The sequence below is a fragment of the Accipiter gentilis genome, chromosome 3, assembly GCF_929443795.1.
Source record: "Accipiter gentilis chromosome 3, bAccGen1.1, whole genome shotgun sequence".
In the NCBI taxonomy this organism is placed as follows: Eukaryota; Metazoa; Chordata; class Aves; order Accipitriformes; family Accipitridae; genus Astur; species Astur gentilis.
The window spans coordinates 18,372,733-18,398,629 of record NC_064882.1 but is presented as its reverse complement, the minus strand read 5'-3'; the positions used below and the strand labels follow the sequence as shown (position 1 = coordinate 18,398,629).

Below are 25,897 nucleotides of genomic sequence, written 5' to 3'. Positions count from 1 at the left end.
AAAGGCTAACTGCACCCAGCCTCCAGAGATGGTGCTGCTTCCTAAGGGGTTGTCTGCAACAGGGAGGTACATAATTACCGTAGTGGTTGTGCAATGATACCTTAGCCACACTATGTATATTGTATGTGTAGAAACACACATCCGAGAATAGCTTCCCTGGAGACATCCCTGTTCTAGAGTAAGAGCATTCACCAGAGAAGCTATCCTAGAGTACGAACAGTATTGTCACTTGACACCCAACTTTATTATGGATTAACTTCCCTGTGTACTCTTTTCCTTGTGTGTATATTTTGGGGATAATTCCTGCCCTTTCTTCCCTGCCCTTTCTTCTGGACACCACATTGAAACTGTGGGAGCTCGAAGTGCCAATTTTAGGTACTAGTTTCTCAATGCCATTGCACTCTATAACTCCAGGCCCTGCATCCCAAAATTCTTTTTTCACACTAGGTAGTGGCCATCTATAATCAAGGTATCAGTAAAATTACGGCTCATTTTTAAGTCTACAAAGGTACCTGCCCATTCCTTTAGCCCACAAAGAAGCAGGCATAACGAAGCATAGACATTCATGCTAATGGGCATAAGTAACACCAGGAAGTGAACCAAGAGATCCTTCTGCTGCTGGGGGAAAAACAGATAATTGTTTTCTTTCCTTTGATAACTTGCTTTCTTTTAATTAACTTATTAAAAGTATCATTTTAACCCTGTTGACCTAGTAATACTTCAGGGGTAAAAAAGCTCTCCCAGTTCAGTAGGCAGACTTTCCTGGCAGCATCCCTTATACAAGAACCCAACTCTGTAAAAGGTGATTAATTTGATCACCTGTGTCTAGCAGTGGTTCAGGATCAGTTAAGAGGTGATACTGTCCTATAGTTCAAGCTCTGGAGCTCTGTGAGAGCCAGGGTCTACCACTCAACATGCCACATCTTGAAAACAAGTTATAGGTTCACTTTATTTCATGTGTAACAAAAAGAAGTCCTTAGGGCTTTATGGTTTTGTTCAATGTCTCCCACAACACAGATTTGGCTCATTTGTGGGTTCTTTAAAATACCATAGCGCAAAAAGCAAGAAGAATAAAAGCAGTCCCATAGAGCCCTAACTGTAGGAACGGCACTTTTATTCCCCGTCAGACACTTCAGCATCTCTAGAAAAAAGGAAGGGAATAGAAATAACAGACACCCATCTACCTTCCAGAAGCACAAAAGAGGTTGGGACTTGAAACAGCATGCTGGCACTACATCCAAGTGTTGCTAAAGATACAGAATCATGGGTCACCCAAATTCCTGTGCTCAGCCCTGGACCTTACAGCTCACGCCCTTGTAAGGGCGAGGACCATTCTCTTCAACGTGACTATTTCAGAAGACCTGGAAGAAGCACTCTTTGCAAAGCAGTCAGAAGGGAGGGGAGGATAACATCAGCAACTGCTTCCTTGGCACAGGGGACCATAGGCAGCACAGCTGTTCTTTTTGGAAAGGTCAGAGAGGAAAAAAAAGTGCTGAGGGAGTTGTCATGGGTGGACGGCACAATAGGTGATTCCAGAATAATGCTTCACATAGTCATAAGCTTTTCTTGAAAACATTGCTCAGGAAGCCCAGGTCTGACTAACTTTACAAGTAGCAAACACAGCTTGAAAAACAGACATATAAATTATAAAATCACTTAGAATCCATTTTCCCTGTTTCTTTCTGATGAAGAAGAACACAGGCATGTCTCAGAGCAAATGCTGCCGCTGAGATAGCCCTATATCAGCTCTCTCCTGCCTGGTCACAGCCACATCCAGGGAATGTCAGCAGGAGGATTTCAGGCCATACCCATGGCTCCATCTTTCTCCCTTTGTCTGCTCCCTCTGCAAGCTGCCTGCCCACTGCAGGGAAGGTCCATGCAGGGCCAGTCGTCCCATCAGCACCCACAGAAAATAGCAAAACGCTGTCCCCAGGCTCTGCAGGAAGTCACGCACCTTTGGAGGAAAAACACGATCTCAAGGTCGTTTTGAAATCCTGCTGAGGTATGCCCACGCAGCAAGCTGTGGCAGCTCTCAGACGGACATGGACTGCCTCCTGTCCTCCTTGGTGCACAGGGCCTCCCTAAGCAGGAGGATGGGGACAGAGGGAGGGAGCAGCGTCATATGGTGCCAGACCTATCCCACTCTCAAGCACTGCCAGGAGATAAGGAGAAAACAGCACAGAAGCTTTTAGAATGAAGACGACCCAAACCATAAGCCCTGAATTTCCCTGCAGTTAACAGAAAAAAACCCGAACAAACCTGAACCCTCTGCCTCCTTGTGCCCGGGACACTGAGGTGAAACGGAGACATCAAAATGATTCCTACTTCATCCCCATCACTGTGGTCAACCAGAGGTGTGGTGAGAGGGGACCAGGATTCATCCCTAGCCTATAGTTACACTGTTCAGCTTCTTCAGTAACTTATCAGACAGGCAGCAAGTCCGTTCACCTCTAAACCCCTTGAAGCCTTCTGTGGCGATGTGGATGACCCTTACAAGGACTAGCTTCAACGCTGGAGACAAACAGGGACCTTTCTGCACCCTTGCCCTTTAGCTGCAGATCTAACCATTCAGCAATGGGTTGCTGTTTTATCACCAGTCCTGCTACTCTCCTGAAAACATCCTGCTTCAAAGGGACTTTCTGGGCAGTGTTAGAGTCACAGAGTTTGTGTTTGCCAATGCAGGGAGATAAATTTCAACAAAAAAAAAACAGAAGAAAAGTCACAGCTTTGTAGGATCTATTGTCATACAGCTACCATTGTCACAAGGGATGGGAAAAGTGGAGTCTGAGGTCTTACAAAGATCCCACACAGGGATGTGGTTTTTTTTGGAGGGAGGGGGAGGTTGTCAAAGAGATTGCAGAAGCTGGAGTCCATAACATTTTATTTGTATTGTTTCAACCCACATGACCTCAAGGGATGTTCTGGGTTTTAAAATTGCTGTCTCTGCTAAAAACCACATGGTGTGAATCAGTGAATATTTTTTTGGATCTCTACTATTCTATCACTCTTCTATATAGGTGTAAAAACCAGAAGTTTGCCCATGTATGCAAAACCTCAGTTTCTTCCTAATTCATTCCAATGAAATTCAAGAGAGTAATTTGCTAAAGTCAATGGGATAATATCTGTATAGAACTAATTTAAGTGAGGAAAAAATCAAGCACATTGATATTACTCTTTTTGTTACTTCTTCCACCTTCCATGGCTTCCTCTGTCTGAGTACTGGAATAGTAGATACAGTAACAACTAGAGACGAGGTCCTTGAACCGAACAAATCAACTAGGTAAGAGGAATTGAATGATATCGGGGGAGAACTTACAACACTTATTTTCTTACCTTATTTTATTTTCACTGTTTGTAATGGGTTTTGTAGGACAGTTTGCAACTCTTTTAAGGATTTCAGTCCAGGTGGTAATTTAAATAGGCAGAGGGTCAGTTGACAAAACTCTGATTAGATGTCAGTTCTACAACTGAGCTATTTCATGGCCTGGCTTAACCTATGTTTAGTCTAACAGATAAATGTTTAGAGTTCACCAAGACTGCTGAAGTGAAGGTAATATAAAGAGAGTCTCACCAAACCTGGTCAATCCATAAAGCTTTCTTTGTTTTTAGCCTTCTGTTCCACGTGTTTTGCTGAAGTTAATCTCTGCAGCTTAAATTCACAATTTACTCATACATTAATCCATAAATTTAACATAAGCATAACCAGCTCAGAGTTTTGCAGTGCTGCAATAGTGCAAGGCAATGGAAGACATGTGGCTCAGTGTGCTCAGCTTCACTGGAGTTGACCACGAGGGTCCTTGACAGATCAAGTCAGCCAGTTTCTTTCTTTCCCTTTCCTCCTTACTCTCCTTGAACAAGACAAGACACTCAAGGGAATAGCCCTTTCACAGACTATTTCACAGACCAGTCAGGTGCTTGCAGACAAGAGAAGGGAGCAGACAGGGTCTCACCACAACTACAACAAGGAGGGCAGGGCTTGTGCACCTCCGACAGAAGTGCCTCTCCATGGACTGACTGAACTTACTGGCTTCAAGTGACTTCGAAACTATGGATGGGTGATCTCCATTCACCTACCACAGTTAAATCCGGGACTGTCCTTATTTGATCTTGACTCCGTGCATTCACTGCAGTGGTTACAATGGAGTCTGTGTCACGAGAGCACCTTATATTTTCAAACCAGTTCAATTCTCCTTCATCAGACAGGAGAAACATGCTGCCATCATGCTGTGCAGCGTTCAAGGCCATGCTTCCCTGATAAGCTTGATCCCTTGGTACTGCTGTACCGAGCAGGGCAGATGTGTGGGAGAGGCAAGAGCAGAGGTATAAAGAAAACAGAAATTGAGAGGAAGCAAAGGAAAGAGAAAGATTGAGGGTAGCCAGGAGCAGCCAGGTGGAAAATGACTAAAGAAACCAAAACACAGCCTCCCACTGGTGATGACAGAGACTGAATGAGACAAGTCATGTCAAGGGAACCAACAGAAAGATTCCTATTTAAAGAGTTTCAAACCTGCATTTTCTCTCAAAACATATATAGGACAGAAGCAGCCGATTCCCACTTAGCAGGTAGCATCAAGAGAGTTTATGTAACACTGCAAAAAGATAAGCACCTATTTAAGAACAAACTGTTATTTTTAACGAACACACAAGCAAATCAAGCTCTCTCATCACAGACAAAAAACCTTCATGCTGTCAGCTGTGAGTTCTCTTGGTGGTGTAAAGCACCACAGGGCACAAAACAACTATGGTATTTTTTGCGCTGGTTGTCAACCTCTATTTGCTGGGGATTTGAAAAACAGAGGAGACATGAAGCACAGGAAGACCTGAACAACAATTAGTAGGCATTAACAAAAAGCAAGGAGACCATCACAAATCTGTGAAATGCATTATCTCTCTAAGAAAGAGACTGTTAACCTCTCTGCAATACTGAGTTAGCAAAAATATGAGGCGTGTAACTAAGATTCTACTGAAGAGGAAGGGGATGGGGAAAGTGGAAAGGGGAAAGGGAGCTTGTGTTATGAAGTAGGTGGAACAGGACCAAATGCATTTTAGAAATATCTGGTACAGATTACAGTTCATCAGCTCTAGAAGAGGGTTACTTGGTCTCAGCCTCCCTTTATAAATTTCTCTTGTTCACTTGGGTCACAGTACTATTATTCAAGCCTAGATTACAAAAAAGGCAGATCTGTGGGACTTTGCATTTATTTGCTTTGTCAGCTCAACATATTAAGTGCAAGTTTATAAGTACACTATATATCTTATTAAATGCTCTGTCCTGTTTTGGTCTATTATCTTCTGATTTATTTTGAACTCAAAGACCATAACTGTAAGTGCCTTCAAACCTACAGATGCTTAGACCACTGGGGAAAGAGCAGAGAAAAGTGAAATGCAGCAACCATTACTGTCCAACTTCATCACACTCATGCCTTGGAAGAATAAAACAAGAATGTACTGGAATTTAATCTCCTCTGAGGGAAGAAACTGGAAACAGCATGTTTGCTAGAAATGATGTATACTCAATGCACTAAAAATCATCAAGATATGCAAAATTTAAATGCAATTTAAAAATGGACACTGAGAAAATTTACAGACACCGCACCAAAGAAAGTACATTTGTCTGGCCATGCCCTTGATCCACAACAGCACAGAGCAGGTAGAAAGCAGCTGTGGAGAACACAGCAAGTCCCCAACGCTGGCGGCTGCGTGGGATGTGCAGGACTCTGCCAGTCCTATGCCAGGGCTCAGGTCACAGCAGCGGGGCACGAGGACGGCATGGATTGCAGTCCCATGGCAGGATCTTCCCAGCATTTCTAGGCTGATTTACCGATATCACCAGGACTGATATTTCCATCACAGTCTGGGTTGGGGCAAAGTAGCAGCAACTGGCACTTCCAACTATGCGCATCCCACAACAAATCCCAATGACAACTGTAACTGCAGAAGTGCCAGGAGCAAAAAAAACCCACCAGTGTATACAGACTGCATTTGGGAAAGAATTGTATTCAACCTTTCTCCAGCAGTGCCATCTTCCTGCTGTAATTAAAAACCAGAGAGTAATGCTCGAAGGAGAGATATGCGAAATGTTTAAACCAGAACCAGTGGCGAGGGCAAGCCACAACCACCTCCTGGGATTCCTGCTCCCACTGCAAAACCTGTTTGGCAAAGGGCTGTGCTGCAACATGTGCTCTTCATATAGAGTGCTTATTCCTGACTGTAATTTAGCCTCTTGGCAGGAGGTGCCCGTACACATCAAGCGAAACAGCCTTGCTCATCCATATCAACATATACATCCTCATATAGTAGCAGCAGCACAGCATACTCTCTGCTTCCAGTGGTCTCCTGTGGATCACAGGACAGATTTGGTTAATCATGCCTATCTCCTCTCCACGAAAGCCCGCTCCATGAGGGATGTTTTCTGGCCTTTCATACTGTTGAGTTACAAAATCCACAAGTGAGGGGGCCTCTGCGGATGCTCCTATGAAACCATTCCACTACTCATTTTACATGGGAAAGAAGGTTAAAAACAGCGAGATATCACCAGTGCTAACTGAATGTTAAAAATAACATACAACAGTAATGCTTATCACGTACAGGAGGAAAAAAGAAAATACCTGAATTATGCTTTCAAAAATAGCACTATCTGTTCTTAATAAAACAGAAAACATAACAAGGCCGTCAGTCTACTAATCTTATCAGTTCACTAAGTTCTGCAGAGAAGAGAAGAAAATACAATCCTTAGACCATGTCAGATTCCCCTCATCCTATATTTAAGAGGTTACTAAATTATTGAAATTCTACATTAAGAATATATTACTCACTGTCTAGTGAATGATGGGACTGCAATGCGTAATATAGAGAGAGGTGTAAGCTTCCCAATATGTGCACATGAAATGACTTGCTGACCTAGAACACTTGCTTCCTGCCAATGTGACTTCAAGAGAGTCGATGAGGGAAAAATAAATCCCAAAGTAATACACTGATAATCAAGATTTGTAGCTGAAATTTATACCACTAAAGACATTTTATTCATTTAATTTACATTATTTAGGTAAATAATATGTAGTGAGTTAGTAGAAGAGCAAATAAAAAATGAGCATAGCTCCAGCAACTGCAAATATCTTGTCTTAAGCTGACTTCATGCCATGTGTCACAGCAGTGTCATGGAGCAAGACAGCTCCACAAGGACAGAGGAGTCAACGGTGATTATTTCCTCCTCACCCAGGTATCCATTATACTTAGCTCAGTGTCTTCATAAAAAGAAAAGAGAATGAATACCAGAGTAGATACAGTCAATGCTATGTGTGATCATTACAAATCTGATTGTCTGCCTGCGCTGCTGAGAAGAACAAGACTTATATTGATAAAGTTTGATGGTGCTGCCAACAGAAATTCAACAGAAAGGAGATAGAAACTTCCTAGAAATATGACTTGACCCACTTGACTTGCCCACTGTCAATCTATATTCAGAATCTGCTGTCAATTAATAAATTATATGAACGGGTAAAGCATGTCCTAGAGAAAGTCCAAGGATTCACGGGCTAAATTCAGTCTTCACCAGCTGCAACTTTGCTGAGGCCTAGGAGTGAATTCAGCTTTCTAAGATGTTAAAAAAAGTTCACATCCTTAATCCCAAAACAGAGTTCAGCTCCAAGCCAGGAATTCTTCAGTGGCAGTGGGGTTTTAGTCACGACATATGACATGTCATTGACTAACAGATGCCTCCACTGAGGTACCAGTTCAACACAGAGGGACCAGCCTGGAACTTCCTTTTGAAGTAGGAAGCCCCCAGCAGCCACATCTATGCCGTCACACAGGCATATCAGTCCAACATTGCCAGTGATGTTACTCTAAAACCTCTGCTTTCGTGTCCTGTGCTGTTGGCATCCTCATGCACCCAGTTACTACAAGCACCCAGTCTGGTTCCTGAACAATAGCTTTGCTCATGGAGAAGGTCCCAAAACACAGCCAGCTGCTCTGCAGTCTGGGGACCTTGAAGGCGGATTCCCCCAAAAGGTCAAGAGTGTTAAAAACCCCCAAGATCCTCAGACCTACTAGTCTGCTTCCCTACAGTGAAACAAGCTGTGTTGCAGCTGATCTCAGAACGAGTATTCAGAGCAGGATTTAAGCTACGACAGGCATAAGAGCTCTGCAAGAGCAGTGTTTATCCTCGCGTTGCAGGACAGCCCAGTTCTGCCAGATTTGTCAGAGAAATAGCTCAAGGAAAAATATCCTTGTCATGCTGCCAGTGCCAGTGCTAAACTAGGTTAATTGTCAGAGAGATGTGGAGGTCGGCCAAACTTGCAGCATACGGCCTGCGTGGCTTAATGTCAGACAAGAAATGAGAGTCAGTTGCTTGTGAGTAACCACCAACTTCCTGCAACTCCCATCCCCTCACTCCTTCCTCCTACTCCGCCAGCCCCCCGGTGCTTTGCCCTCTCTGGTCCCCATCCCAACGTGGATCGCCCAGTGTGAAGCAGCCTCTGAGTGGGATACAGTTTACCCCCTCCGTGCTCCCGTTACATGGGCAAGGCATGTAAGCACACTTCTTTTGAGCAGCCTACACAATAATCAGACATAACTGAGACATAACTCATTCATGAAAAGAAATCTTTCTGCCAACCATAATTGTTGCATTGCCTTTCCAGCTTGGCAGGGTTTCACTTTTTTTGGCTGGCTCAGGTTTTACTTTTGGCAACAAAATGCATTTGTTGAGCGTGACGCTGGCCAACATCAGCCTTTTCCAAAGGTGTGAGAAGGCTCCAGCCATGAGAAAACATTCCAGCAGAGTAAAAAGTCTAATTCTGAACTCAAGTGTGTGGGGGTAGTTGTGAATGGAGTAAAGGTGACTTTCATGCATGCACAGAAGGAATGAAGCAGAATCTTTCTCAAAGTATAACCGAAATGCCAACTTCTATTACACACACAATTCCCAGGCAGAATCAACAAATTCTTAAAGCTCTCAAAGGGGTTTTGGTTTCTGGAGCTGTCCCAGACAAGTTTATTTCTGCACCTAGAGTCACAGTGCTGGGGAAAAAGATGCTAACCAGTAACACTTACTCATACCATGAAAATGCCGCACTCTCTAACCTGGGTTTGTGGAACCAGGCAGGATGTGCAGGTGGGAAAAGGTACTGTCTCTGGGAGAGGGTGGCAGAAGGTGGGGGAGAGACCCAGAGCCCACCGTGCTGCTAAGGGGAAAATACTGCATATTTGGCAGAGTGCAATTAGTCCTTGGTCAAAGAGTGACCAGACCCAAAACAGTCACAGTCAGTAGAAACGACTACTTTCTACTGCATCTCCTATGCTAGCAGCATAGTCTAGGTCAAACGCTCCTGAATACAACACCTACTGTACTTAGAAAATTCAGTTTGCACACCTCAACACCACGAGTTTAGATGACACCTCGTCCTGTACTTTTAAAAATAATACAGTATATTTGCAGTTCACCTACATGGGCTTCTGCTTGGGGGCTTTCAGGCCATATTCATACTAACATTTCAAGTTTTACTGTGCAGTTCTAAAGGCTGGAAATACAAAGGGAGAAGAATGGCAGAGGCAGGGTCAAGGCATGAGAGAGGAGGGGAATAAACAAAGTTAAGGACCAAAAGAGGTACGAAGAGGGCAGGGTGGAAGAGCAAGTGAGAGGGCTGGTGGAGTGGGGTCGGACATAAGGCAGTGAGAGGACAGGCTGGGAAAGGGACACTAGCTGTTGCTGGAGATTTTTTGAAAGATCTCAGAAGCCTGAAGGGAAACCAGCTCCTTGGAGGATCTGCTGCCCTTGCAGAGAGCTTGAGGAGAAACAAAGGGGGCCTGAGAGTGCCCAGTGCCTACTGCTCCTCTGCACCAGGGTACATGCTCAGACACGAGGTAGGATAATATCCAGATCAGAAGCTTTCCCAGAGAGAATATTGGAGACTGGAAGAGTCAGGAACCAAGACGGCTGTATTTCTTGCTTCCATGCAAGATGTCAGTTTGCCATGTTTCCATCCTGGCCCCTTTGTGAAGCTGTAGCATAGGAGTGAAGCTAACGGGCAGCCCTTGATGCACCTATGCCTTTCTGCTTTAATTCACCTCAGCGCTGCTTTCCCTGAGAGACATCCAATTCTAGTACACTGGAAAAGACTCTTCACATTTTATGCTTTGTCCTGGCTATGTAATGCAGATATTCTAAACATTTCATTTATCTTTTCATTCAAGAATCTTTCCATTCAAGCCTTGCTTTCCAACACTTCCAGCTTTAATTAACCTCACAGCTTAACTCCAACACAGATTTCCATACACGCAGCTTTGCACAGAGTAAGGAGGCCAACATGTGGCTTTTGCAGTGGACTAACACATGAGCCCAAAAGGCGCTCCAGGCTTACCAATTCTGTCATGAATAATGTGTGCCCTGTGCTCCCCAGCCTCTGTGCAGCTAGTTTCACAAGGACAGACTTGAAGCCAGACATGAGTTTCCCCACAGACTTGAACAGAAATTAAAGAAGTTGGCTGTACACAGTTAAGCTTGGTGCTGGAAGTGGGCTGGGAAGGTGCACCTAATAGCTTGAACTAAATTGTTCTTACCATAAAAAAGACATGCCCAAGGACACTAGAAGACAGCTGGTGCTTACATCTCTTCTTTTTAAATTGAATGAACAGAGAAACTAAGTTTTACTGGCTATTTCAGCCCAAAGTGCTGTTTTGAAATTTAAGAGAGTAGTTATTGTATAAAAGTTATATGGGGAAACTTGATCCAGTTAATTTGGTGAGATCCCTTTGACTGTTTCATGTAAAACTCAAGAGGGGTAAGAAAAATAGAAGTAATTTTTTGCATGTGGGAGTAGGTTGTGCATTTCACTCTAACAAACAATAGATTTTTTTAAAAAAAGGCTTGATACAAATTAGTGGGGTGGATCTAGCTGGTGGATTACCAGCAGTGACTAAGGCCAGGAGCTGTTTAATCCTTGGAGAGAAGCAGCACCAGCAAGTGCGGCTGCCACAGGCTCCCCAGAGCTTGACCTGTGCTGAGCACACGCGATGCCCGGCACTCTCCCAGGCACTCGCTCGTTCAAGTGTGGCCATGTGCTGAAGGGGGATTAGGTTGGAAACCACCCCACGTTTTCCACGTGACGGAGGTCCTCAGAGGGACAAGGTGAGGTTATTCACTGCCTAGTCTTGCAGTCAGAGTCCTTCCCCTCATAATTTTATTTCTAAGTAAGTGGCTCATTGACGTCTAACTGCAGAAAACCCTTCTATTGAGAAATATCCTGCTGCACAGGTCCTGCTCTGAAGTGAGAGGGATAGCGATGGAAGCTGGTGTCCCTCAGTGTGATCAGTGCCATCAGGTCCTCACCCCCAGGAGAGCCTACTGCAGTGGCCACAGGCTGCCTCTCCATCCACACACCTTGTTTTTAACTGGGGGGAATAACATACCCTGACTCAAAAGAATGTTTGGGCAAGTATTTCCTTTCTGAAGATATTTTAGATAAGAAAGCAAGCGAGTAGATGCCTGTTGAAGCAGCTTTACAAGGATATAAAGGAGAAGGCATGGACCCTGGAGTAGGGTCTCCTCAAGACCCATGTATATCCTTACGATGCCGAGAGCCATCGGGCTTTGTGGCTACATCCCACTGGTTACAGAGGTTTCTCGAGGGACACCTCACAGATTACTCTTGCCCTTCTGCCAGCTGTTTCCTTGGGCTTCTCCTCAGGAGGGAGCACGCTGACTTACCACGGGCTGCTCTTCATGATTTGGCTAATAGCGAGGACAAGAACAGCATCTGTGCTGAGATCTTTGTTGGGCGCAAGGGAGGGACAACAGGCAAAGGCCAGGGAATTGGTTTTAGTGCAGGTGACAGTGTCAGGAGATACATATTTGCTTGCTGAGAATACCTATAATTATCAGACCAGTAATAGAAAACTAAAAATAGCAGCACCCAACATCTGTCCCATCAAGTGCCACTACCACACATCCACACACCTCTCTTTCTCACCCGCACGGCACCCAGCTGAAGTGCAAAGGTCTGACGCAGCCTTTTCCCAACTTCATTTCTCCTCTTTGACTCTCCTAAAATCTCCTCTTTATTTCTTAGATGGATTCCAGAGCCTGCATCTCCAGATGGGCTTTGGGCTATACTGTAATCCCTATTCCCCAAGCCACTTGTTTGGCACTTATAAAAAAAAATGCCCTCAACTAAAGCAAACCCTGCCAATGCAACACAAATAACCTAACCTTTGTTTGAATGGTGTAGAAGGGAAAAGATGGGCTGTATGAGCAGGAGGGCAGTGCAAATCTCAGCACCCTTATTCTTCTTCTTGCACCAGCACCAGTGATGGTAACCACATCCCCCATGGTCCTCCAGCTCTTCCCTTGCCACTCATACCCCTGCCAGCCCCCTCCTCCTCCTCGGCTGGTATCTCTGGTGGCTGCCAGACAACAAAAAAATGAGTCCTGACTGAGGCCAGTATTTGTACTGGCCAGCAACCAAAGATAGTGTGATAATGAAGAAAAAAAAAAAAAAAAAAAGTTTTCCACCTAGTATGGTCTAGCGTCAAGCCTTGAGGCAAGTCGTCAGATATGCTACACATGGTGGTGGGTTTTCAGTTGCCTGTGGGAAAGGATTTACGAAGCTGCCTCTGTGGGGTTTGGGGCACAAAAGGGCTGGGGCATTAATTCTGTGCCTCTGGGTGCCAGGCTGTCCTGGACACACCAGCGCCCATGCTGTCCCACTCACAAAATTTTGCATGATAAACATCCCGCATGCAAGTGCCCGGGCAACCGAGGTAGCAACCTGTAGGTCATAATATTTGTATAAACTGATTAAACAGGCCTGAAAACAGTATTTCTCTTTTTCTTTCAACTGCTGCTATTAGAGAGGACCTTGACCCCATCCCACAGAGTAGTATGTCTGTGCCTTGTGCGGCATCCAGCAGCAGCCAGAGGCACCAAATACATACAGAGGAGGAAGAGAAGTTCCTGAAATGAGCTCAAACTGCCCAGCACCCTTTTGGATTATGTCAGCCCCAGCGTATCCTGCTTCCCATTGCCCCAGCCAGAGACAGAGAGGTGCAGGAGGTCCTGAGCACCGGCACCCGGGGCCAGGTAAAATCCAGGGCTGGGCACCAGGCAGGAGACATGCACCTCCCATTGCTGACACCCGAAGATGCACGTCCAAGCCCCCGCCCACACCCAATCCATTAGGAACAACTGCTGACATCCAGCAAGACTAACATCTCTGTGGGTTAGAAGGCTAAATAAATAAGAGACGAATAGCTACCGTAAGTCGTAGCCCTTTACCCTGGGAGAATCAGTGAACCTGAATTCCCCAAGAAAAGCAAGTAGGCGGTGCCTGCGCCTGTGCTCTGATTAATCTCATCAGTTTGTTTTCCTGGAAACTAGATGTCCCAGATGCCATTGTTTCCATTATAAGTGTTCATCTGCTCTGTTTTGAGCTTGATTGCTCCTGTAGCCTGCTTGGCTTAACTGTTTTTTGTTTGTTGGTGGTTGTTTGTTTTTTTTTTTAAATTAATGTTCTTAAACAAAACACCAGTAAATTAAAATGAGGCAAAATGAGCGGCAACCATCAACACCAGATTTGTTAAATGTTTAAAAACACCTATGTCGTACAGAAATCCTGAGCTGTTGTACGCAGCGTGACTAAATTATTAATAGTTGCCATGCATATCACATAAGAATTTCAAAAGGGGACTTTGTGTTTCTGCAAAACACTGCTATTTTCATCTGCCAGTAGAGATAAAATCATTTCAAAATTAGCCTCATTGGCACTAATCACAACTGTTACTAACATTCCCACTGTAGGCACAATACAGTCATTTTCCTTTTTTGAGCAGAATTAGCCATTTCATTCATTATCTCAAGGAAGATCTTGAGAATTTACAATTTGTTAAAATACAAACAAAACATAATTAATTAAAACATACTGGAACAAATATCTATTTCTAGTCATAAAAGCCCTATTAACTAGTACAATAGCATTCAAACACAAATTAAACTAGCACCATTTACAGATGATACCATAGAGTATTTGTTTTATGGGTTGGAAAGATCAGCTATGGGGTAGTTTGAGTTGTTTTGTATTTTATTTTCTTTTTAAAACATGAAGATCTATGAATGGATTGCTACATTTAAATTTGCATTACAGAGAAAATAACATTCTGCTGTGGGCAAAAACAGAAATACGGGAAATTTCTTTCCTGTCTCAAGTGAATTATTTCTGGTGAAAGGTTTCTCAGCGTTTTGCTACAGGCAAGCAGCTTTACACACAGAACATTATGCATATACACACAGAGAGCACTCTACTGGGGGTGTCTATCCTGATGCCCTCCTCTATGCCCAGCTCCCCTGCAAAGCTATTTATGGAAAGTAAAGAAAACAACACAGATTCAGAAATGGCAAAAAAACCACCCCCAAACCCAACAACCACCAAAAATGTCGGCACAGAAAACCAAATTGATAAGGAAAAAGGCAGCTTCACTTAGTATGTCTCAGCTGCTTCCAAAGCAGAAAGCAATGGGGACGTACTGCTATTATTAGCCCTCCGGATGGGAAGCAGCTAGTTCGCAGCACGGTTTGAAGCTGTTGGCAAGACGTTGCTGAATTTTCTTCACACATACACACACACGCAGACACACAGGCAGGCAGACAGACCCCCCAAAACGCTTGTGGCGAGCCCATTCCCACTGCTCGGGTGAGACAGACAGACAGAGAGCACGACGCCGGCGCGACCGTGCGTACTCACAGCTCGGAGTACAAGAAGTGCAGGTTGCCCACATTGTCTATGTAGTTTGCAGGACTTAGCCAAGGTAGGACCAGTAACAGGAGAGCCTTCATTTTCAGTGCAGGGCTGGCACTGCTGCTAGGTTTCCTCCTTCCCACCGTTTCTCTGTGCTGGTGGGACACACAACGTGAAGCTTTTGTGCCAGCCAAGCCCCTTCTAAGCGAGCCTTTCCATTTCAACGCAATGGTAGCACATTATGAATCGAGCTTAAATCCCTTAAACGAAGCTACACTGCAAAAATCATTGACCTGTAAGAGGATTACTCGATCTGACTCTCGGATGGGTAGACGTGAGGGTTTAGGGACAGCACAGCGTGGTTGGCGAGACAGTGACTTATGCTGCAGAGGAGAGCGATGCTCGGGGAAGAGACCTGCCTCCTGCAGGATTCAGAGTGGTTCTTCGGAGGCAGCTGGTGCGTTTACATCACTGCCCACAAGCAGATGGGTTACGAGCTAAACTGCATCACGGAAGGGTGTAGCTGTCTGACAAGGGGGGGGGGAAAAATGCCCCCCGTGGAGTTTTGAAGCAGGCGATATCAGAAGACCACACCTTTTTAAAGTAAAACACCACAAAAGATCACAGCCAACTGCTGGCTGTTTGCATCTCCGTCTGAATTCCCCAAATCCAGTCAGATGTTTTTGTGCAAACATAAATCATGTAATAATCCAAGGACATGTCTCTTCTTGGGGTTTGTTTTTTTGGGGTTTTTTTTTTTTGAAGGATGCAAGAGCTAACATTTTAAATAAGGATGCTTTCAATGGACTACTCCATGGCAACCAGCGTTTAAAAAAAATTAAGTTCTCTCATCAATTACAAAGCACAAAACAGCAAACTCACCTTGTCCCATCAGTGACCTTGTCTCTGATCAGGGCAAACTTTCATTTTCTCCCTGAGAACCAGGATTGGTCTGAGCCTGAATCATGCAAGAAATGTGAGGACTGCCGACTGCCCTGGTGACTCTAGCGGAGTCTACTTTAATTTATTCACTGAGAACACAGACCACGTTCAGTCGAGATTTCAGATGGGCTCTGAGCCGTTCTCACCGCAGGCACTGGATTGTTTATGATTATTATTTTATTTTTTTTATTAGCAAAGTCACACACTTTCTCTCCCCTCTACTGATTCACTGGAATTAAAGAGAACGGTGTCAGCTCAGTCTGCTCAATCTGTGCCTGGGCATGCTGGAGCACAATGTCCTTCTCCTCTCCTGCCCTGCCATGAGTTGGAGGTAGGGTGGCAAGAGATGTTCCTGCATTTCTGAGAATTAAATTAGGCAGAGGTATAAGATAGCTTTGGTGATAATTAACTAGTGCTGTGTTTAAGAAAAATAATGGTACTGCACAGTCTCTGCAAGCACAAGGTTGCAGAAGTCCCCCTTTAGGGCTCACTCAGAAAGTTCCCTCCTAATTCTTCTCTCGGGAGGGAGTGCCAGTGATGCTGCGCTACTCACCCCCTGGAAAGCTGAAACCCCCAGCAGCAAAGGTTCCCTGTGATTTCCTACTCCCTAGCCTCTGCAGTTATAACCATACCTTTGGCCTTAAGGTAACTCAGCCCTCCAAACCGTCCCGAGAAGAAGGAAAATACATGTCATGAGTGGTAAAGAAGAAGCTGCCCAGCCTATGGAGCACTACCTTGTACTGCACTACCTTAGAGGCTTTAGGGTTTGATGAGAAGCGAGACCACTGCGCCATCTCTCCGGTCTCCTGCTCCTTGGGTTTGCAAAGCCAGGATTTAGTGGGGGGAGCCTGCCACTGGGGAGGAGGGACAGCAGAGGCTGTGGAAACATGTTACTAAGCCAATTCTTCCCACCCCTGCCTGGGCTCAGGCCAAGTGAGCCAGAAGCATAGGATCTTGAAGATCCTGAGGGGAAAATCCAAGCCATGGACATTCAATAATAAGAACTGGAATAAAACTCGCCAGGCTTTTACAGGACCAAAGCATGGTTTACAACACTGCAATTCTGCAAGGTATGTCTGTGAAGGGTATTTTTACTACTACCTTAAGGAGAAAGAGACCAAGACACTGGAATGGCTTGCATATGTCCATGTAGGAGAGTTGACACTAGAAATCAGGAGTTGTGCTAGTTGTGTGGCTTCCGTGTAAAAAACAATATTCCAATTTGCTTATTTATTGTGTGGGGTTTTTTTCCCCTGTTAGTTTTATGGCCACAGCACCATCATCTCAAAAAAATGAAGACAAAAAGGAGGATCTAAAATACATTGAAGTCAGCTGCTATATGTATGGCAAAGGGAAAGGGTATTTGCACTAAGGGCTCAATATTTTGTGGTTGAGATCTATAGAGAAACATAATCTCACTGACAGCAACTCACAGCAGACTGCCAGTCCCTTTACCCACATTACTACTGAAATTAATATTTGAGGCCTGTCAGAGAAGTGCTGATCAAAGGTAGAAAATTATAAGTAACTTTGCTAATTTTTCCCCTTAGCAGCAGAAAGCTAACCTTGCAGAGCACCTCTGGCCTGGGCTGGAGACTGCTGCCACCACCTCTTACTCCATGAGACAGCAGCACCCTCAACAGGGAAAGCCAAATCCAGAGCTGGGTGGGCCAAGGGCACCCAAATCCACAAACACTGAGCCTCTAGCATGTGAAAAGTGGGCTCTTGACCTTTGCAGGGGGTCAAGAAACCCTTTGCTAATGGTTTTTTTTCAGTTTTAGTAATGTGAAACGGTCCCGTTTTTACTTGGTTAAATCACTGTAACTTCAGTAAATATCTTCAGTGAATAAATTCCTCATGAAAATCCAGGTGCTTCAGGAAACGAGGTCTCCAGTTCAGATGGGGATGTGTTTGAATGGCAGGCTGCAGAGCTATTTCCAGTTATGGGCTTCAAGACCCTGAAGCCTGCAGCCATGTGAACACACCTCCGTGCTCCAGCTGGCCAGTCTGCTCACCAGGGATGCTCTGACCCTCAGCATTACCACGTCTGTGCAGGAACGTCCCCCCCAGCAGCAGTCCGGAGCACTGCACTGGTCGCCCAGGGCTTCCTCCTCAATGCACAGGCAGAAACACACACCTAGGAATGTGACTCACACCTGCAAACTACAGGGGAAGCCGTTTCACTGGACACCAGATACAGGCCACAAAAAGGGGCATCTCTTAGACCTCAAATCTAAGCTCTCCTCAAATCTGAGGTGCTGTCACCTGGACTATGCCAAAGCACTTGTCTGCCATCAGAAATCACAGCCCTGAATGCATCTCTTTACTCTTTTGAAAGGAAGGCAGAAGGCAGGAGATGCAAGACAAAAGCAGCAGCACGTGCTTTTACCCTGCAAAACAGAGGATCATTCATCAGCAGTTCTCTCCTTGCAGATGAACTAAACCGCTCCCTGGAGAGGGTGTCCTGGCCACCAGGAGAGGTAAGCTGGAGGGGGAGTCCAGCCAGGGAGCAATTCCACACCGCCTCACCCTGCGAGCCCCACGGTGTGGTGGAATGGGTGAGCGCGTGCTCACCTGGAAGAAAGGAGCACTCGGCTCCAAAGACCAATACCAAACTGGAATATTTTCTGCTCTAGTTCTCATATAGGTCATTTGCGATTCAAAAAAGGACCGAAGAAAGGGCAATTATAAAACCCTTAATGTACTACTAAAATATTTATGGTAGCTCAGCTTCCCAAAACTCACAGATCTCTTTGGATGACTAAATACACACTTCCATTATGCAGCTAACCACAAGGTATCTGCCCAGAACTGCTAATGATGGTATGAAATACCTTGAATGCATTTGATTCTAAAAAAAGAGTGAGATATCATCGTACAAATGGACTAAATTCAGCTCTAAATTAATGATACTGTAGGTGTTACTTGGGAGTGAAATCAATAAATCTTTCTTTACATTAACTGTCTATTTTAATCAGCATTAACTGAAGATGGTTTTTTCCTCTCCTTAAGAAAAAGAGTGAAAAAAAAAGGTCTATCAACAACAACTTACTGGGTTTGGAAATGCTGTTCAAGGTGACCGCGTTGCACGACCTCTGAGCAGTGTTCTGTGAAAGGGCAGCTAACCATTAGCTTGTCCAGGAGGTTATTCACTAGTATGCTGGACTTTCTGCATGTCTGGAGAATCACAAGCTTGCGGTCCATGGGGCAGAAGTCTTTTTCTACAAGGAAGTTCGTAAGGCAGGCTGCGCAGAAGGTGTGACCACACAGCGTGTCTAACGGCTGAAGCAAAGGTTGCAGGCAAATGTGGCATATCAGATCATCATCTACTTCTTCGGTGTAGCTATACAAGTGGTTTTCTTCTGGTAAATGTGCTTGGCCGCAGGTGACACAGAGTGGCGGGGAGCTACCCTTCATTTCTTCTTCCTTCTGGCTCATAATTAGAATTGATGCAATTCAAAAGAGGGCAGATGGGAATACTCGACCTGTTTTCTACTTGTGAGAGCCACAGCAAGACTTGTGTGCCATCAGATCTGTGGGGAAGAAAGCCAAAGGGTTATGTTCTGGATTGCTTTCTCTTACCGTACTTACAGTATGTATCTGGATGTGGGGTACTCTAGCAGGTAGTAGGGAAGGATTGCATCTTTGGGATGGGAAGGTGAAGCAAAGAAGGGGGCAGAAAAAACAAAAGAGTTAATTCCAGGGACTTCTTTCCTCTTAAATCTAGCTCAATTTACACAGTTACTCTCACTTTAAAGAAAGCTACCAAAATAGGGAGAAATTCTATAGGGATTTAATGGTTGAAAACCTTAAATTAGCATATAATTGCAGTTCCAGTCAGCTGATTTTTTGGTCACGTTACTTCTGCTGGAAAAGCAGCAGCATGTGTAGGCAAACATTGCAAGACTGTGTGCAGGAACACAGGTAAGAATAATGGTTACTGCCCAAGCTGCCTGCTAAGGACAGCAATGGAGAGCAGCAACTTCACCTCACAAAAACACACACAAGCATACAGACACTGTACATGCAGCCAGAGGGAGGACAATTTGGGTCATGAGGATTTAGAGCTTGGGACCCTCTAGACCATCCCCATCCCACAGCAACAACAGACCTGGGACCCTGCATTCGAAGCTTGTCTGCTTATCCCCCCATGGCACTGCTCCGGATGCCTCAGGTCAAGCAGTTATAACCATCTGCACCAGCATAACCAGTTCAAAACTTCCAGTTTTACTTCCCAAAGTATCTAATACTTCACACACTGAAGTGAAGTCCACAACACGGTGCCAAGTACTATGTCACTCAAAATTAGGCCTGTTGCCTTCATAACTCATGTTACAGAAACCCAGTATGTCCCTAACTATAGACCCAATTAGCTCTGGCCAGAGCACCTGCCTGCTGGTATTTTAAAGATGCAAACTCTGTGGGTGGCAGCAAAACTGAAGAGTAATTTGTAGTTTTTACTTGATGAACCCCGACTGCTTGTTGGAGCACTTATGTCTTGTTACATCTGTGCTTATTTTGATATACCGCTTTGAAAATAAACATGAAGATATAAAATATGCAATGACCTAATTACTACTCTTGCTTGAAAATGTAAATCTTACTTGCTGCTCTGCCGTAACACTGTACCCTTGCTTCCAGCTTGACTTAATTTGCTGAGACAACGTGTCAGCCTCAGACACACACGTTTGAGGGCAAGGGAGGGAAAGAATAAAAAAAAAAAAAAATCTGACTATGACAGAGCACATTTTCATATAAAACAAAATCTTATTTTTATGCAAAGCTCATGGGCTCTAAACCTGAGAAATTAAACTTTATCAGGGCAGGTTTTTTCTAACACGAAGGTAAAATGATAGCCCCACTAACTCTAACCAGATGCCTAAATGTCAAACATTCACTTTAATGCTTTGCTAGATCCTATTCTTATGTAGTAATTATGCTAAGTGGCTGTATAATAATATTTTTTGTTTGTAAGGGTAAGTTCTGCATAAGCTCTGTCTCCTGATCAGCAGTAGCTTCATTTGAATTAAATCATCACCTATTAGAATTCTTGCAAATATTTAAAATACTTTATACCGAGACAAATGTTTCCTTTTGTAAAAATATTAAACAGAGCTTTATGAACAGCTCCTTGTGAAGAAATGAACATCTTTCTAAGTGCAGAAAACAGCTGCACCTGCTATCTTAACATAGGAATTGAAAACAGTATTATTTGGTTCTACTAAGGTGACACACAGCAAAATGAAACAAGAGAAAAGATGATCATGAGGCTGAGGTGGGGACCGTTTGGCCAGTGACTCCTGGTAGATAGCTCTTAGCCAACTTCTCGATGAAGCGAGGTGGCCGCAAGCTGGTGTTTGATCTACCAGTAGCTTGCGTTTCGCAGAGCGAGAGGGAGAGCGCTCAGCCGATCTCTGCTCTCCTCGCTCATGGAGGGAGCCCATCTGAAATCAACAGGGCCACTTGCAAGAATGGCAACAGGCAGCTGGGGAGTTTGTGGTATTGTGGCTTCAAAAATAGCCATAAAATGAATTAGAAATCAATAAAGCATGACAAAAATAGCATTGGTTTATGAACTTTGTTCTTTCCTACAGTTGTGAAATGCCTTACACCTGGGGCAACGAGGGGAGTGGGCAATATCATGCTGTTTCTCCACTCTCCTGCCACATCATTTTCATAGAATCCTAGAACCGTTGAGGTTGGAAAAGACCTTTAAGATCATTGAGTCCAACCGTCATTTTGTACCAGCACACGCAGGTAGACCCACGTGGGTGCCCTCCCCGTGCACCACGCACCAGAATACACCAACTGCAACATTTTGTTGCCTCACGGATGTTCCCAAGGTCAGAAACTCTTGCTTCCTGCTGGCAGGAGACCCAACGCGTGGGTCCCATCAGCAAACATGCTGAAAGCTGGACCTGAAGCCCTGCTCTGAGGCAGCAGCACCCCGCAGGAACAGGAGCGTGGGCATCCGAATGGCCCCCTCCCAGCCTCATGCCCTAACCCTGAAAGTACCGCTCCTCCGCTCCCGCATGCACAGCGCATCAACTCCCCCAGTACAAATTAGGTACAATTGGAAACAGTGCTACAGCTCCGAAGCGACTACAATTATTTCCGCAATGACAATAGAGAAAGAGAGGAATCGCTGCCCTAAGGCCATGCTCTGCTGCAGCAAAAATGATGAGAGAAGCCCCAGTGGACGCAAAGCCAGATTGTCCTGGCCACGTTACAGATACTCGCTAGGAACCTGACATGCTAATAATGCATTGCTAGCGAAAAAGCGCAGGTGTGGAGAACTGTACCTGAATTTTACAATGTTTACATAAATTACAAATACTTGTTACAGCACAGGGAAGCAAAACCATCCATGTTAATTAGTAACAGGCATTGAATTTTTAGGAGGACTTAATTCAAGTCCTATGGCCTCTATTATTTAGAAAATTTAGACAAATAATAACATAAATTTGGAGCGGGGGGATAAAACTCTTTCAGCCTCTTCTGGCTAATCTGGTCCATGTTCACCCATTATGAACTTTCTTAAATTGCTAGACATATCAAGCAATGAAATGATTGCCAACTGTCTTTGGGAGGTGATTATACCACCAAAGGAGTTAAGATGGTGGGTGTGAGAAGGAGTTGTTGCACAGATTCGGTCAGAGGCAGACGTTGTTTGCAATGTTTGCAGTCATTTGTATTTATAACATTTATATGCTGTCATAACAAGCTACATAATGAATTTCATGTCCTTTTAGGAAGCTTAAAGTCTCGCTTCCTCCTGAACAACGTAGAAGAAAGGGAAGGGAGATTTAAACTTGACCTGCTGATAACCAGTGCATATTTCTATTTCTTCTATTAACTATGAATAATAAAATACACTTTGAGCAAGGAACCCTGAACAGGTAGATGGTAAACCACAGCTAAGTGAAAAAAAGGCAATTATTACCTGTCTGAACATCTCTTCTTTGAGGCCTGTACTTGTGGGAGGAGGAGAGGTGAAAGAGGGGGGAGGAATCCTACGTTCATTTGCAGCTGATGTCAACACCACTGGGCGAGGATGTCACTTTGGCAGTCGCATGCTGGCTTAGAGCGAAAAAAATATTGACAGGGACTGGTTGCTGCATGGATGATTGGCAGGAGGAGCTTTTAGAGGTGGTGGTGGTGCCATGCCCAAGAAGACAACACCAGCATTTACTGCTTCGCTGCTGTGCAGGAAGTTTTCAACAACTCAGGTCCCAGATTTAGCATAGTTGTGCAGCACCTAGCACAGCTTGGCTTAAATAAAATTAAATACTGATTTGTAAGAATTTCATAGTGTTGTGACACTGCACTAATTCAAGCTCCAGTCCAAGGCAGAGACCTGAAGCACAGGAATATGGTGCAAATGATGAAGGAAGAACATTGTCATTCTGGATATCCATACTGCCAAGCTTTCAGCCATAAGCTGGGATGAGAATGGTCACATCAGGGCACAAAATAACCCCCAGGGCTGTGACCACAGTGAAAGCCAGTATCATGGTAACACCTTTACTTTAAAAAGTTACTCAACAGACTGCACTGATTTGAAGGAGTTTGCACCTTACAAGTCTTCACTGCTTAGGAATTTGCAGGCACCAGACGCATTTAGGAGAATAACAAAAAAAACCCAGACAAAAAGCATGGGTGGTAAACATGGTGAGTAGGTAGAGAGAACACCTTTCATCTCTTTGCACAGTCAAGCCCATAGCTGTCCCATCCCAATGAAACATTTAACCAACCTTAAGCTTAAATCCTGACTTACCATCACAGTTACACTGGCAGCAGTGCAGCAAGAGGAAGGCTCGCTGAGCAGAGCAGCAAAGCCCCACTGCCTCCGCCCAGCCACAACATCAAATATTAACCCAGCAGTTCAGGAGGCTGCACTTGGAAGTAGCGTGGCACAAAATGGAAGAAGCTTCAGGTAGCAAAAAAATGAGTAACCAAGGCTAAAAGAGACAGAATTAAGTGGTGAAAGATAGCGAGGAAACAGCTAACACAGGAAGAAAAAAAGTAGATGCCTAAATCTCAGAGAAACAGTGACACGGAGCCTGGAAGGGCAGCAAACAGCTTAAATGCCAAATGGTAAAAGACAAGGCAGTAAACGGGCATCACTGGAAAACAGAGTGACACAGATAAGCTGCAGAACAGGTAGATTAATTTAGCTCCAGTAATTCTGAAGTAGCATGGCTTGGGGTTAACAAAATTCTCAGTCAGGGGAAAGGGTGGCCAGCATGTGAATGGAAAATTAATTCTGAACAGTACAGTAAGATCGTGAAATATTAGTTGTTTTTTTTTTTTGTTTGCTTAGGTTTTCTCTCTGTGTATGTAAATAACACATTTTAGTAATGCTCTTGTTTTATTTTTGGACTCCAAGCATGTGCATAACAAATCCTGCATCTGCTGATTAAAAGGGGATGCCTTTTCATGCTCTGTTTCTCTGCCACACAACCCTGTAGGAGGTAGAGGTACTACCAACAGAGCTCTCGTGCTCTTCTTAGCTGGACTGTGATAACAAAGCCGTGCTGCATTCTTCCCCCAGCCCCTGCATGGGCTGTTATCTCCTACAAGTGTGCATCTCAGTCACAGCCACCCTTTTATGTCGTTCAGCATGGCACTGTATGGCCAAAGGGGCTGGTCTGCAGGCTTGTAAGGAAACTGCTCTGCAACAGCAGCATTGCCTGCTGCCAAGTAAAGTTAGAAGCTCATTAGTCTTCCAGAGATGCTTTTACCTGGCCTTCCTTTCACCGCGCTAGCTGTGAGCACGCTGCAACCAACATCTGCCTTTCTTGATACTCACCTTGTTTTGCTGAGAGCCTGGCGACTGCCATCTTGCTTGTTAATGTTAAAAAATACCAACGTAAGACTTCTAGGAGACTTGGCACCTTTCACAGTCACAGAATTAACTCTTTAATGAAGCCTCAGCCCAGCTGCCACTGGCTAGACATGGGCAGGTCAGGAGATGTGGGCATTGTCCCCATCTAGTGGCTCACCCACACTGGGGAGAAGAGTGGATCACAGCCAGGAGGGAGCGGAGGTCTTCCTTCACCCTCAAGCAAAAGCGCAAACCCCTCGGGTTATGCAGGGTTAACTGTGACAATACTCAGGAAAGCATAGCCCTTACTGCTCCTGTGAGAATCCAGGTTACAAGATCACTCCACCAATTTCATATTCAGGGTTTTATAATGAGGCATCAGGTTGAATGTTTATACAAAACTATTTGCCATCAGTTAGAGAAATTTTAATGCTGTTTTAATATATTGTCTTGCATCAAACTGTCTTACCTGGTAGCAACCCTCCCAGCTTTCCAGTTACTGTGTTTTGTACCACTAACTGCTTCTCTCCAGCTGAAGTTTTTTTATGGATTACGTTGACTTTACTGTTCAAGGTAGTACTTATTTTGGAGGCCATCGGGCAGTCTGCTTGTTTCAGAACACTAGACGACAGTTGTGGAAAACATTATAGTGACCCACACTCCAGTAATACATATTACACAGTATTTTACATCCCAAAAGAGGGTGATTCACATTCCAAAGATCTGGCTAAAAAATATCATATAGTAATTTGCACCAACCTTGGCATGGCTGTACTAAAGGCCAAAGGGGTGAGACAGTCTGCCTAGATTTGAAACTTCATTCAAAGGAAGGTTATAAAACACTAAGGTGCCTAAAACCTTATCATCATGCCTTAGGACCAGCATTCCTCCTATGTATATCTTTCTCTCTCTTGTTTTTCCCCTCCCCTCTTATTTTTTAAATCTGTTCTACCTGTAGAAAAGTCACATTTTCTTTCTGCCTGAGGTGTAATCAGTAGCAGACAATCTCTAGTGGGGATTTGTTATGGGCAGAGGTGAGATGCATACCTCCAGGTAAAAAGTCAGTAGCTGGAGAAGAGTTGGGGTTTCCAGAGATATTGATTTAGCAGATAAGAATTCAGCTTGACTTTTAAGTATTTAAAAGTTCAGCACATCAGTACAGAATGTCTCTGAGACAACAAACAGGAGCTCCAAAACCTCTCCTCTGCCTGGCCCCAGCTTTAAGACTGGTTGGTTTTTCAAAGTTATTATTAGTCAAAAAGTCCTTCTCAGAGCTTATAACAATCAAAGCACTTTGCAAAGCCTTTAGTGACGAAAGGCATTTCCAACTGAATAGAAAAATCCAACAGTACAGTACAGTAGGTGAATAACCCCGACTTTTTAAGTTGTAGCTCAAGCT

At 44.4% G+C, this 25,897-nt stretch overlaps 1 protein-coding gene across 7 annotated transcripts in view; it reads right to left on the bottom strand.

Annotated features, from left to right (window-relative positions):
• Nucleotides 1–25,897, bottom strand: part of LNX1 (ligand of numb-protein X 1) — a 130,804-nt gene that overhangs the window by 48,954 nt on the left and 55,953 nt on the right. For 4 of the 7 annotated variants that reach the window (XM_049831579.1, XM_049831601.1, XM_049831587.1 and 1 more), the window contains exon 3: nucleotides 18,724–19,204. The exons of 1 other annotated variant lie outside the window; for it this stretch is intronic. In XM_049831579.1, coding sequence (XP_049687536.1) covers nucleotides 18,724–19,109 — 386 coding nt within the window. In that variant the 5' untranslated portion in view covers nucleotides 19,110–19,204. Of the gene's footprint in view, nucleotides 1–14,735; nucleotides 15,166–18,723; nucleotides 19,205–25,897 lie in introns of those variants that run through there. 2 more of the 7 variants (XM_049831617.1, XM_049831627.1) reach the window with 2 other exon arrangements.